The sequence below is a fragment of the Macaca nemestrina genome, chromosome 4 (genome assembly GCF_043159975.1).
Source record: "Macaca nemestrina isolate mMacNem1 chromosome 4, mMacNem.hap1, whole genome shotgun sequence".
NCBI lineage: Eukaryota > Metazoa > Chordata > Mammalia > Primates > Cercopithecidae > Macaca > Macaca nemestrina.
The window spans coordinates 117239719-117255111 of record NC_092128.1 but is presented as its reverse complement, the minus strand read 5'-3'; the positions used below and the strand labels follow the sequence as shown (position 1 = coordinate 117255111).

The window sequence follows — 15393 nt, the reverse complement described above, 5'->3', positions numbered from 1 at the left end:
TATAATTCCTTTTTGGTGAGAAAGGATTTTATAGTGCAGGTTTTTAGAAATGTTTTCTTTTTAGTACATTGAACATATTTAAATTAGCTGACTTGAAGTCTTTGTCTAGTAAATTCACTCTCTGGTCTTCCCCAGAGACAATTTCTACTAATTTTTTTCTAGACTAAGGAGGTACATGTGCAGGTTTGTGATGCATAAATTGCATGACTCTGAGGCTTGGGCTTTTAGTGATCCTGTCATCCAAGTAGTGAACATAGTACCTGATAGGTAACTTTTCAATCCTTGCCACCTTCTCCCTTCCCTCCCCATTTTTGGAATCCCCAGTGTTTTTTGTTCTCATCGTTGTGTACTTTTGTACTCAAGGTTTAGTTCCCTTTTATAAGTGAGAACATGTATTATTTGGTTTTCTGTTTCTGCATTAATTTACTTAGGATAATGGCTTCCAGCTGCATCCACCTTGCTACAAAGGACATGATTTCATTATTTTTGTGGCTGCCTAGCATTCCATGATACATATGTACACTTTCTTTATCCAATCCACCATTGATGGGCACCTGGGTTGATCCTGAGTTTCTGCTACTGTGAACAGTGCTGTGATTAACATACAAGTGCAGGTGTCTCTTTGGTAGAACAATTTACTTTCCTTCGGATATATACCCAGTAATGGAATTGGTGAATGGTAATTCCATTTTTAGTTCTTTGAGAAATCTCCTCAGAGATTTTTGAAAACTCTACAGGGGCTGAACTAATTTGCATTCCTGCAAGCAGTGTAGCATTCTCTTTTCAACTAATAAGCATTCTCTTTTTTTCCCCAAACCTTGTTAATATCTGTTATTTTTTGACTTTTTAATAATAGCCATTCTGATTGGTGTCAGGTGATACCTCATTGTGGTTTTGATTTTCATCTCTCTGATGATTGGTAATGTTGAGCATTTTTTCATACTTGCTGACTGCTTGTATATCTTTTTTTGAAAAGTGGTTATTCATGTCCTTTGAGGGGCAATGTGTATTAATAGATGTTTTTCTGTTTATGTTTCTTATTTTCTTGCATGTCTTATAATATTTTGTTAAAAACCAGTACACTGGCTGGGCGCGGTGGCTCACGCCTATAATCCCAGCACTTTGGGATGCCGAGGTGGGCGGATCATGAGGTCAGGAGATTGAGACCATCCTGGCTAACACGGTGAAACCCCATCTCTACTAAAAATACAAAAAATTAGCCAGGCGTGGTGGCAGGCACCTGCAGTACCAGCTACTTGGGAGGCTGAGGCAGGAGAATGGCGTAAACCCGGGAGGCAGAGGTTGCAGTGAGCTGAGATCTGGCCACTGCACTCCAGCCTGGGCGACAGAACGAGACTCCATCTCAAAACAAAAACGAAAACAAAAACAAAACAAAAAAACTTAGCACATTTTATGTATTATAAGGAGGAAACTGACAATCAGGTGCCTTCTTTTTTTCCAAGAGTTTGTTGTCGCTGCTTATTGTAATTATTATTTTTCTGTTTGTTTGTTTCATGACTTTTCTGAAGTAATTTTGTATAGATTATATTCTTTGTTGTGTGTGACCACTAAAGTCTCTGTTACAGTAGCTTAGTGGTCAACTAATTATTGAGCAAAAGTTATCTTAATGCCAAAACAAAAACAAAACCAAAAACTTCTCATATTATTTGCAGAGGGGCTTTTTGTGTACAGTGGTCATGCCCTCAGCCTGTACTCAAGAAGACTACAACCCTGTTTTAGCCTTAACTTCCTGCTTTTACAGCCCTAAGGTCAGCAGAGATGAGAGATTAGAGTCTTCTCAGGTCTCTCCTGGGCAAGTGCACAGCTCTAGGCATGTATGTGGCCTTCTAGATATATATATATCTCTACCTTTTCGAAGCCCTTATTTTTCAAACCATTTTATTCCCCAGCCCTTATTTCCAAATTTTTAAAATACTGGGTTTTTTTTTTTCTCAATTTTTATCCATTGCCTTAGGAAAAACAACCAAAAAGTAAGTTTTTTTTTGGTAAAATTTTGAAAAAATATTCCTTAAGTAACAATTACAGCACTGGGTGAGCTCTGAGTTAGGCAAGATAAAGTTGAGCCTTTTGTGCTAGTTTTCTAGGAAGCTACCAGACAAGTCAAGACAATTACAATTTATTTTATCTTATTTTATTTTGAGACATTGTTTCACTCTGGTCATCCAGGCTAGAGTGCAGAGACACAATCATAGCTTGTTGCAGCCTCAACTTTCCAGGCACAAGAGATCCTCCCACCTAGTCCTCCAGAGTGCTAGGATTACAGGCCTGAGCCACCGTGCTTGGCCAACAATTACAACCATTTGTGACTGAAATTAATTCTGGCCTCTTTAGTACTGGTATTGTGAATGCAGACTGTAATTTTCAAAGCTACTGCTAAGCTGGGGAGTGGAGGCTGAGAATAGGGTAAGTTAAATTACCACAAAGCTCAACGTTTTTACTGAAATAAGATCCATGTTTCTTAAATAAGGGTTCTTCTGGTTTCTGAAGTTTTGATTAGTTTCCAAAGTTCCTAAAATTTGACTGACACTCTTGCCAGTATTTCTGTTGCTTTTTTGAAAGCCATTTTTTTCAGTTTCTTACTATGCTATTTTCACTGCCATCACCTAGAAAATCCCTTGAACTTCTAGATAAATACTCCTATCATCTTATAATAAAATGAGGTGTTCTTTGCTTTTATGTATTGTTTTACTGCAGTTGCTAGCAACTGAGCACCATCAAAAAAATTGGCTGTGATAATTGTGATTGAATGGTTATTCTTCTGGAATGTCACACTCAGTTTTGATGTGTGCTGTAAGTGTAACTGAAGACTTTGTATCAAGTCAATAATGCTCTCTTCCACACCCAGTTTATGACTGTTTCTAATCATGAAAAACATCTTAGGAGAGGTGCTATGAAAATGGACTCTTAAGTCAAACCTGGCTTAAATTTTGACTCTCTCCCTGTTATATGGATGACCTGTGGAAAGTTACATAAATTCTTTGTGCCTCAATTGCTTTATCTTAAAAAATATCATTTCTTTTCAACTATTCTACTTAATAGAAATTGTAACTAGGTGCAGCCCACATCAAAGGGATGGGATCACAAAAGGGTGTGTGTAGCAGGAGGTATAGATAATTGAGATCCATTTTAAAGACTGCCTCCCACACTAGGTTACATTTTTTCATGAAGTTTCATATTTCTTTAACATTCTCCTTCATATTTACACTTTTTCTCTCTCTGCTTTAGATTAGATATTTTCTACTGGATATTGGATAATTTCTGATTGTCTTCCATTCATATATAACCCTATTTCTATTTTGTTCATCTGCTGTTAAATCTGTAAATTCTTATTTCAGATATCATGTTTTCTTTGTTTATTTTTTTCCCTAAAATTATTTGGTTATTTTTTTTTTAAATTTTAAGTTTGAATGTGTATTTTGAAATAAAAATGGAAAATAACAAATTTGTACAAAATTGTCACACAGGAACACACTTTAATGAGATACCATTACATGCTATGTGTATTTAGAAAAGTTACAGATCTAGTAAGAAAAACAGTCATTGACAAATGCGAGTTCATTTTTTGAGCAACAAGAAATCTCCCGTGAAATGTCAGACTGGAAGCCAGTGAGACTTGGTGAGTGACGGCTCAGCACATGTGAGGCCTGGAGCTTGCCTCCCAGGCTGGGTGCTCAGCTCTGGCCTGCGGCTGGATACCATCTAGAGTCCTATGTGGTCTTTTTCTTTCAGTAAACAGTATAAAATATACTATTTTCCTTTGATTGTAAACTTCAACAGAAAATAACATGCTTAAGAATTGTGCTACAAAGAGTACTATGATTTTTTATTGTAACTCACCACATTTAGAACATTTCCACTTCACAAGTTTCTGATTTGCTTCACTTTCTTACTTGGCAATGGTGCCCTGACGGCATCGTCCACACACACCAGTGTGTATGGAGAAGCGGGCTGCAGGCCCTTCCTGAAACCATGCTCCATGGCTCTGCCTTCACGGAACAGGCCGAGTCCTGTCTCTGCTCAAGATCAAACCATCTGCTCGCAAGTTAGAGGCAGCTCAGCCCATCCATTTATTGCTTTCCTTATATTCCATTTTTTATTATTTAAGTTGTATTTTCATATGTCCCTATATAATTTACTCACATTACCTGGCTAATAATCAACAGTTTGGGCTTTTTATATCACAGCTCTTCAGATAGACTGCTGGTATGTGGAGCTCACCTGATCTGCATAGGGACAAATCAGAAGGTATTTTTGCTGGTAGATCAGCTGCACTGTAGCACCTTACAGTTAAAACTCCATCCTCTAGGAGTGTTATGTTTTAGTCTTAAAAGAGTCAAGTTTGTTCACACTTCCTCTCACATAAAATACTTAGTTTCTTTCTTAATATTAAACATTATTATTATTATTTTTTTACAACAAAAGTGTTCAGGACAGACATCGCAAAACCATAATCCCAGATAAATGGTCTAAAAATGCAGTTAGGTCACCTTTGTATATCAATACTAAACAAAAGGTTTGAGCCTTTGACCATGCCCATAGACGCCTAAGTTCTTCCACATCATCATTTCTATAGTTTGACAAAACTAGAATACACAGTCTTAAGTGGGGGGAATATCATAAAAACTCATTACTTCAATGTTTAACTTTTTCACGATTACTTGAAAATTCATAGCACAGCATCACTGCAACTTGCTAATCATGAAAGCTGTAAATTAACAATCACTGCCTCTCATAATGACTGCACCAGTATCCATTTTTATTTATTCCTAATTTAATTCAATTGCAACTACCTGGCTCTAAGTTTGAGGTAGCTTCACAGTGGTTCCACCTGATGGAAGGAGTATGACTTAAAGTACCCTCTGCAGTATGAGACTAGGTCAAAATGAGAGGGAAATAAGTACCAAATATACCGTCTTCTCACTTGGCATACAAACTGAAAAAAACCACCAACCAACCATTTCTTTAGTGATAAAAATACAGTTCTTTTGTGAGCATGGAAACAATACATGGAATCTGTTTCTTTGCATGAAAAGTAGCATCAAGGGAAAAGGACTCAAATTCTGTTGCCACCTTTCGGTTAACCCGGGTAAGAATGTGCATAAATTCAAGCTTGTCGGCGTACTGTTTCAGCATGGCACAAAGCGACTGGATGAACCAGGAGCCATCCTTTGAATTTCGCCAAGAATAATAACCAGGTGCTGTGGAGTATGCATACAAGAAGTCGGCCTCCACTGGGATTTTATGACACGCCATGTCATCCTCAACACCACTGTCTGTCTCAATGCCACAGTCCAGTTCTGTGCCATGGCAGGCCTGAATAATGAAAAGTTTGGGTTTTCCAGTTAGACTTCTACAACAATCCCCTCTGAAAAAGCTTGTAATTTTTTTCAGGTCAAGAGGTCCATTTGTTCCAAAAATTATTCCTTCTTCACCATGGCTCAGAAGCACACAAACAAAACTGCTCCTTTTGCTGTGATCTTCTTTAGAAACATTACGCATCAATTCCACAATTTCTTCACGTGTAAGATCGTTTTTATTCCTGACTTCATATTTCAAGTTTATGAATGTTTCCCTGAGGTTTGCTGCATCAACATCTGTACCAGACCGAGATGCCATTCCAGTGCTTTTACGAAAATTCTTATTATTAATTATTATACATAAACCCATCTCAGGATAATCCATTTTATAACTGTTGTCCAGGGATATTCCAGAGTCCACTGATTTGCTTCCATGTATGATTTTTGGTTCCAAACTTTTAATGGATTTTGAATCCACTGAGTTTTCAGTGTTCTCCATGGATACCTTTATTAATGAGAATGGGGGAAAGACGCAGGTGCAGGGCACACCCACTGAAAACAACAGCGCCGAGCGTGAGCAGGGCTCGCTCACTCCTCACGGCCTGGGATTTCAAGGCGACGCCAATCAGCTGTGGCCACGGAGACACAGCCACAGGGATGAGCTGTGAGCACTCACGAAACTCGCACAGCCTTCTCACACCTTCCACAACCGCCTCACAGCAGCAGCCACCCGTTACGATCCGCTTCTGCACCGCTTCAGCGGCCCGCCGCCGGGGGACGTGCTCCAGCGCTAGCCCCGCCCCCGGCCCGCCCCTGTCGGCCCCGCGCGCCCCCTTCCTGGGGCCAGTCCCCCAGCTCCTGCCCGCCCGAGAACCCAGGGCCGGGCTGGGCCCCAGGAGCCGCCAGCCCGTTGTAGCCCGCGCCCGCTGCAGCCCGCGCCCGCGCCCGCGCCCGCCTGGTTATTTTTAAAGATTACAATTCTCATTTGATTAATTTTCCTTTTTTTTTTTTTTTTTTTACTAATTTTGTTTATCATTTTTATGAGCACATTAAGCACAAGTATTTTAATGTTTTGGCCAGCTAACCTCCACATTTGGTTGGTCCATGGGTCTGTTTGTATTATCTGTTTTTGTCCTCAGCTAAAGGTTATGTAATCCTATCTTTCAGACTAAATAGCATTTTTTTGAATGCCACTAATATATATTTTAAAATTGTAAAGTCTTCAGATAATACAGTCCTCTAAAGAAGATTTACTCTTCCCTTCATTGGTCAGGTGGTAAATGATTATTTTAATCCAGTTAGAGATTATGCTTAGTACAAATGGAGTTGCATTTCCAAAGGCCTCATCACCATTGGCATTCAGGGTTTTTAATGAAGAATCTGTGAATTCCTTTGGGCCATTACTCTGGGCCCTTTTGAATTATAATGTTTATGTTGCCTACTGCCAAAAGAAACTCTTCTAACTCTTCTCTGCCTCTTAGAGGGTTTCTGCTTATGTTTTTAGATTTCTACTTCATTTGGTGGTGCTTGTCTGTAATCCCAGCTACTTGAGAAGCTGAGGTGTGAGGATCACTTGAGCCAAGAGTTTGAGACCAGCCTGAGAAACATAGAGACATTCCATCTGCAAAAACAAAACCAAAAAAAACCCAAAAAACCAAAAAAAAAAAAAAAAATTCCTATAGATTTCTACTTCATATAGCATCATTGTTTTATATTATACACAGGGAGAAAAAATTTTACAAAAATAATATAAGAGAGTAAGTAAAGTTGAAGGAGAGGCAGCAATGCTAAATGTAGCAGCCAGAACGGCCATATGGATGCTTTTACCATGTAAGTTAGATCATGTCACTCCCCTGCTTGATACCATCTGATGGTTGACGAGAAAATCCAAAGTGCTAACCGTGTTCTACAGGATCCTGCATGACTGACCCCAGATTCACTCCCCAGACACTCTCCTTCCACATTTCCCTTCACTCCTTAAGCTCCAGCCTTGCTGGCCTCTTGCTGTTCCTTGAACAAGCCATGTACAGTTCACCTTAGACACTCCGAATTTGTTCTTTCCTCTTCCTGGGACAATCTTTCCTAGAGGGTGACAGAGGTGTCTGTTTAAACTTTACTTTGGCCAGGCACGGTGGTTCATACCTGTAATCCCAGCACTTTGGGAGACGGAAGTGGGTGTATCATCTGAGATCAGGAGTTCGAGACCAGCCTAGCCAACATGGTGAAATCCTGGTCTCTGCTAGAAATACAAAAAATTAGCCAGGTGTGGTGGCGGGTGCCAGTAATCCCACCAACTAGGGAGGTTGAGGCAGGAGAATTGCTTGAACCTGAGAGGTGGAGGTTGTAGTGAGCTGAGATCCTGCCATTGCACTCCAGCCTGGGCAACAAAAGTGAAATTCTGTCTCAAAAACAAACAACAAACAAATAAACAAAAAACTTTACTTCATGAAGCCCCATCCCTGATCTTTCTGAGTCTACAGCCTACCCCTGCTTTACTTCTTGTAGGTATAAGGTGTGATGTTATAAATGTGTTTATTGTTTGTTTGTTGGAACTCCAATGTAACCTCCATCAGACTGAGGAGTTGCTCTGTCTTCTTAATTAATCCCCCCTTAGGCTTGGAGCAGTGCCTGGTACATGGCAGGCAAGCAATATGTAATTTTTTAATAATGGTGACTTTCGTTGAATAAATGAAAAGTCCAGATTGCTACTATAAGACCACAGCTGTCTTAAAAACTTATAAGATCCCCAGTTCTGTCTGAGGAAATTGGAGAAGATTTCTAAAAGAAGGTAAAAATAGAGCTGTCTAAAGCTCCTGATTTCAGAGGGCAGGAGAAGGAAAGAATATTCCAGGCAAAGGAAAGAAATGTTTTAAAAATTGAAAGGATACAGGAAAGAGCCCAGTTATTATTCCTATGATTCCTATAAAACCTGTTAAAATGCCTAGAACAAAGGGATGCATATAAATTACTCACTGATAGATTGAAAATAAAAATTCTAAATCAAGACACGTTTTTGAAAAGAAAGTCCATTCCAAATTTAGATACAAGGCCATTTCTAAATCTTTCTTAGCATCTTTATTTCTAATTTTTAAGAGGGAAAAGTTTTTTGTACAGCTTGTGGATAATTTTGATTTATAGGAATGTTGTGCCACCAGTGAGCATTTACACAAGGTCACATACATTAAAAGACCTAAAAGAATTGGGAAGATGTGCCACATAAAATTGCCAGTAAACACCTGAGGTCAAAACAATTTGACATGTACGGGAAATCCACCCATGGAAACAAAGTCCAGGGTTGGAAGAGTGTTTTAGTACCTCATCGATGAGGAAGATGAAGAAGAGAGCAGGGTCACTCGGGCTTCATTGGGACCATAATGAGCCTCAGCAATGGGTCTTCTACAGGGTGTTAGGTAAAGACCGACTATAATCACAGTATTTAGTGGAGATTTTTTACTATTCAAAGCTTAATGTTTACTAAAGTTAAAACTTATTAACAATAACTCATGAGATCAAACTAGAAGGTACCTGCCCTTTTCTGATGAAAACAGTAACCAAAATTACTGGACCACACAGGTTACAGCATGTTGCAACAGTGCACAATAAATTTATTTAATGGTGTTTATTACTTCAGCTTGCCAAGGCAGACCAATTATGGGTGGGTTGCTTTCCAATTCCTATCAGAGACCTAGTTGAGGAGACTGATATTTGAGAGAGATAAAGGCAGGAACAGGTCAGCCATCTATTCTCCTATCTTCTCTGAGGCACACTTTTATAATCTTTGAGTTTCATTTGCTTAGTCTCCCTCATTCCCGTAACATAAGCAATGTACTTGCATCATTCCTATGAGTGTTTTACATAAAGTGAATACAAGGAAAAGTCACTACGTTTTTGAATAATTACTATCACCGGCATTGCTCACAGGCTGGCCGATGTCCTGGGATAAGGTCCTAATATTAAACTGAATTTTGAATGTATTACATGCATAGTGGAAAGAGATTGAAATTTTAAGATCTCAATGAATCTATGTTTGAGACCTTGCTCTGGCATTTGGAAGGTGAGTACTTTTAAGTAATTGTAATTGGTCTCTCTGATCCTCAGTTGTTTCATCTGTAAAATGACAATACTTTGGTGTCTAATTGAAAGTGTGTTGTATTAATAAGAGTATGTTTTTAGATTTTGTAAGTTTTATTTTTTTTCATGACAAACCTCACTTCAGCACTTTATCCGTACATCTTTGATCTTTGCTCAGAAGTTTACCTGCTAAATTTTATCAAACAATGGAGTTGGAGAATCCATAATGTTTTGTCTTTGCTTCTAGAATAGTCAAACTGAATTTAATGATTATTATGGGCATTGTCAATTTGTTACCATATGGTAGCTATAATGGTAGCCATATCAACAGGAATTTTGGTGTATGTTACCTTTTTTGTGTTTTAAATTCTAGTAAATGTATGCATGGTCTCCAATCCTTTTAAATGTAGTCAGAGTATATATTATGAATAATGAATCATTTTTATCAAAAAATTTAGGTTGTGAATGTTACACATCCAGTAAACAATATATAATGATAGTAACCATTAACATCCAACCACTTTGCAAATCCTGGGAATAGAAGTTCTGAGTTAAATTAATAAGTCTAATTTGGCTTTCAATTACAGGATTATTAGATTAAATTCATTTGTAATAAGAGACAATTGAGCTAAGAAGAAAACTTGTAAGTTATTGAGTACAATGCAACTGTTTTGCAGGGGAAAACCGAGAGCAGTGAAGTGAGATGTGGAGTCAATCAGGAGAAGTACTACCTGGTGAACCACAGGCTCCTATCTTCAAAGAACTCTCAGTTATAAAGAAACAAAGGCAGACACTACTCAGGTTGATCAAGTTATGTTACTCTAGCGATTATTTTATTTTTGCAACAGAAACAGTGAATTAATTAATAGAACAGTGTAGAATATAGAAAGAGACTGAAAACTATTTGGAATGTTGATGAATGATGACATGCTATGGCAGGTCATTGTCTAAAGTAAGAACTATATAATGTACACAGCTAAGAAAATGTGTTTCTACATGGAATTAATTAAATCAGTTTCTACCTCTCACTGTAGAAAAATTAAGTCCAGATGGATTAGGAATTTAAATGTCAGAAGCAAAACTTTAAAATTGGTAGAAGCAATGTAGATGAAAAATCATTCTGACCTTAGGGTTAAGAAGGATTTCATAAGCAAGACACAAAAAGCGCTAATCACAAAAGACGTGATTGATGAGCCCACTATGTTGAGATTAAAAACATCTGGTTATCACAGACTATCTTAGAAAAAGTAAAAAAAAAAAAAAAAACCAGCTAAAAATGTGGAAAAAATATTTGTAACACATAATAAATATGTGCAATGTGATCAGTATGTATGTATGTATGTATGTATGTATGTATCTATCTATCTATCTATCTATCTATCTATCTATCTATCTATCTATCATCTGTCTGTAAAAATAAATGAGAAAAAGACAAACCACTCAGAAAAACGGACAAAAACCACAAATAACATTTCACTGAAGACAAAAACATGAATGGCCAATATAAAAATGAAAAGTTGGTCCACTTTCTAGTGATCGCAGATATGTGAATCAAACCACTATGAGATAGTTTTATGCTGACTTGATTGGCAAAAGTTAATATGGGCAGCATTGCCGAAGTGGATCACTGGAACTTCTGGTAAGATGCAACAATTTGGAAAATAATGTAGCATTTGACTAAAAAGGCCTGGATTCCAGCCCCGCATGTGGCCCTTCTCCCAATCTTAATTTGCATGCACCAGGTTTTGGCCTCACTAGGTATTGAGTAAGATGTCAGAAATGATGCTGAGAAAGAAACTGTCTTTACCATCAGAGATAATAGCAATGAGAATTAGGAATAGATCAGAAGAATCAGGACCATTACTCTCTCCCTCCATTAAAACCTTGTTTTTTTTTGTTTTTGTTCTGTTTTTGTTTTGTTTTTGTTTTCTTAAGAACAAAAGAAGCAAAGAAAAAGGTGGTAATGTTATCTCTAGCTTCAAATCTCACTCCACCACTGCACTAGGGCTTGACTATTACAGTGTCCTAGTGATAACAGAGGAAAAGGTAGTGGGCACTTTGTCCTGTGTTCCTTGGAAGCTTGCCTCAGTGTTTTGTAAATGGAGGTTAGTTGAGGCATGGCTGAACAACAAACACAGAAAACTGGGAGTTTTATGGACAACCTGGAAGCTGGCAGACAACTATTTTAATTAGTGGTGAGGAAATTAGTTCAACTGAAGGAAACACAGAATTTAGACTTGGCCTCGAGATAGCCCTAGATATTGGGACTCATTTTGACGCCTAAAAATTGAAGTGAATATGCGCTCTTTCCTGTCCCTCTTTACTTCTTGTCATAGCTGAGTGCTCCTGCGCTACAATTTTCTCTACATTTATAAGCCCATTTATAACAAGTGTAGATAAAATTCCTCAGCCTAATTTCTATCTCTTTGCTTTGGACAATGCTGTCATGTGGCACACCGATGCTTGAATGATTTTTCTCTCTCTGTCTCGACAGGGTCAAGGGAGTTCCGTCTTTGAAGTTTCAAATTTGACTTCCTCCCAGAAAAACTGAGCAAAAAAGCTAATGTGAACTTTCTGGGATAAAGCAACAAGTCAACCCTCAAGTTAATTTGAGACATAAATTATTATGAAGCCCAAGGAAGGGTTTGCAAACTCTGGTAACCTACTGGCTGCATCAACAGGCCTTTGTTTGTGAAACACTTATCCACTGATGCCTGCTCTACACCAGGGATTGCCCTGGGTGCTGCATCGATCTGGGTCTGCAGATGCAACTGGGAGGTATAGATCAGAGCACAAAATTCCTCCTTAGATTCATAATCATTTATACCTCAAATGAACTTGACGATCAACTTGTTTCTCAGTTGATCTGTATTCTCATGAAATACAGACTTATTAAAGAGATTAATAATAAACATACTAACACACACACTCATACATGCTATTAAGATATACTGATTGTCATGCAGAGAATTTTAAAAGGAGCTGTGATAGTGACTTGACACCAAGCTCTATCTGTCTATATGCATATAACGTCAAACAGATTTCTAACTTTTAATAATCTGTGATAGACCCAGCTTGTGTTAAATGTGTTTATATTCTTCTGGGTCTTCTTACATTAGGATATGGTGACAATTAAAGGGCAAACTAGATGTGTTCCTTTTGATATGTTCCTTTTGATGTGTTCTGGTATGTACAGAATGCTGTGCATGTAAGTTTGCTATCTGTCTGAGAGACGCAGAATGGTTCCCATTGCTTCTGGAACGAGATAGCCTCCTTCCAGATCATATCTTTTAAAAGACGGTGCCATGTGGTATTCTGTGCCATACACGTGGAGGAGGGGACTAAAAATGTGACCTGAGTAGATCATGAAGGCTAATAGTGATACCTAACTGTGTTTTCTCCAGGCTTTGCCTCAGGTAACCTTCATTCAAGCAAGTTGTGAATATTGCTGGAATCAAATTTTTAACTCTAAGTTGTCATGCTCCAATGTTTTAAGATTGTTTTCTACTTTATGAGTCTAGGTTTGTTCATAAAGGCAACTCAATGAAAGGATGTATCTTAAATGGACAAATAGCTCCTTTATCCTTCTAACATTAGCTTTCTAATTTTTCCTAAACATTTTTCAGTATCAATTCCTGAAGACAATATTAGCAAATCTTGGCATAATGTTATTAACATGTGCTTAAAGGAAAAAAAAAAAAAAGAAGAGCATGTGGCTTAGAGGGTCAAGACATAGGAGAAATAATGAGGACATTATGTTCATATGCTGATGATTTCATTGTCCCTTTTTTCCTCCAGGGACCTAGGGAAATGTCAGTCATGGCCAGAAAAGAGTAGCCAGGTTGGAGAGATGCAGGTCTATTTCACACCACACCCGGGGCCATTCTTCAGTGCTGAGCACAGGCCAGTAAATCATGTCCACACTCTTATTATGTGCAGGGAGATGAACTTACGTACAATGAGTGTAAAATGAGTGTACTGAGATGGTCTATATGTGCTGATTCCTTCTGTCTCAGACCCTGCAGTGGCAGGTAAGGCCTGGTGGGGCAGAAGCTGCCATCTTTGTTCACACTTTGTTCTCCACGGAGAGTAGAGCTGGGAATGAGCCCAGGTCTTCAGACTCTTAGAATAATCATTTATGAATAGGATCAGCTGTGGAGAAGCTGTGCTCAAGTACAAGTTGGAACTTTGTGCAAGAATGGCATAAAGAGAAGGTAGCTGAGATGATGCAGAGAATGCATGTGGCTCCGATTAAACACAGGAACATCATGACTGAACTCTTGCTTACTTCAAGAAACATGAAAAAGACCCAGAAGAAACCACAAGTGTGGTTGCAGTTTTGGGTAAGCAGTGATGATTGAGGGTCTAACTAAGCAGAGGGAGTGAATAGATTTTTACTACAAAACATCCATATCTCTAAAAAATTTAAGTACTCTTGTATGCCCAGATAGAATTTAAAACCTAATATCATGTTTCCTCAGAATTTAAAACCTAATGTCTTGTTTCCTCAGCAAAGTTCTTAGCATAAAATCTGAAGACAATAAAAACAAGTCATCTGTAGGCTGGGCCTGGTGGCTTACGCGCATAATCCCAGCACTTTGGGAGGCTGAGGTGGGTAGATCACCCAAGGTCAGGAGATTGAGATCAGCCTGGCCAACATGGTGAAACCGCATCTCTACTAAAAAATACAAAAATTAGCTGGGCATGGTGGGGGATGCCTGTAATACCAGCTACTCCAGAGGCTGAGGCAGGAGAATTGCTTGAGCTTGGGAGGTGAAGGTTGCAGCGAACTGAGATTGCGCCACTGTACTCCAGCCTGGGCGACAGAGTGAGACTCTGTTAGAAAAAAAAAAAAAAAAAAAAATTCATTTGTATGAACCTGGGTGTGCCAAAAACACGAACACGCTCATGTCTTCCTTCCTTCCTTCCTTCCTTCCTTCCTTCCTTCCTTCCTTCCTTCCTTCCTTCCTTCCTTCCTTCCTTCCTCTCTCTCTCTTTTTTTTTTTTTTGATGGAGTCTTGCTGTGTCGTCCAGGCTGGAATGAAATGGCACGATCTCGGCTCACTGCAATCTCCCCCTCCCAGGTTCAAGCAATTCTCCTGCCTCAGCCTCCCAGGTAGCTGGGATGCCCGGCTAATTATTGTATCTTTAGTAGAGGTGAGGTTTCACCATGTTGGCCATACAGGTCTCGAACTCCTGACCTCAGGTGATCTGCCCACCTCGGCCTCTCAAAGTGCTGGGATTACAGGCATGAGCCACCACGCCCAGCCTATGAGTTTCTATATATGCTACGGTGATTCAAGGAAAAAGTAATTGATTTTGTATTTATGATGTAGTAAACCCTTGTCATTCACTGCATCATCCTTTACACGATACGTGTTAAATGTTTTGTGTGTGATTGGCAGAAACTAAAAATTAAAACCTCCATTTGTAGTTTGTAATGGATGTAGGGAGATGGCCCACAAAGCCTCAATCTTGCCAAAGCAGAGTGGAAAAGCTGGTTAGCAGAAGGTTTCCAGTACCTGGGCACTAACTAGCCCAAGTGTGGGTCCTGAGCCAAGCGATGCTTGAAGACCTTAGATACTTTAGCGAGAAAATCTGAACTAAGTTTAATCAAAAGTGACCGGGGAAGGCAATAGAAGGGGGCCAAAATACGATGATGCATAATGGAACATCTTTACATTTCTTGATTTCTCCCTGATACCCAGATGGCACTTGCAGTTTCCTGGGAGGTCTTTTCTTTCTAACAATCTGCAGCCTCACCTCCTGCATTGATGTTGGTCATACCCTGCTATTTGGCTTATACGATGCCTTATTTTTCACATAGCTTTTCCACATAACTTATCCTCTTTACAAAATAATAGCTACCATTTCCGGTGTGCTTACTGCGTGCCAGCACGTGAATGAACATGTGAATGAGCAAAATGCTGACTCTTATCCTTTTGATTTTAGAGAGGTGCGTGATCTGGGCAATGAGTGAAAGTTCCGGGTCCTGAGCCAGGTC

At 39.0% G+C, this 15393-nt stretch overlaps 1 protein-coding gene across 2 annotated transcripts; it reads right to left on the bottom strand.

The window, feature by feature from the left end:
* Positions 1–4460: 4460 nt before the first annotated feature.
* Positions 4461–6075, bottom strand: LOC105492342 (caspase-3-like). 2 transcript variants are annotated; one of them, XM_024796191.2, is made up of 2 exons: positions 5335–5912; positions 5007–5219 (listed from the first exon to the last, which is right to left on the bottom strand). In XM_024796191.2, exons 1-2 carry the CDS (start codon positions 5815–5817, stop codon positions 5148–5150), a joined length of 555 nt encoding a protein of 184 aa, XP_024651959.2. In that variant the 5' UTR covers positions 5818–5912; the 3' UTR covers positions 5007–5147. The 2 variants fall into 2 exon arrangements, with proteins under 2 accessions (XP_011757651.2, XP_024651959.2); XM_011759349.2 differs by having other exon boundaries at positions 4461–6075.
* Between the last annotated feature and the right edge of the window lie 9318 nt (positions 6076–15393).

Coding starts and splice junctions, on each gene's coding strand:
- LOC105492342 (XM_011759349.2), bottom strand. CDS start 5,817: ATGGAGAACACTGAAAACTCAGTGGATTCAAAATCCATTAAAAGTTTG.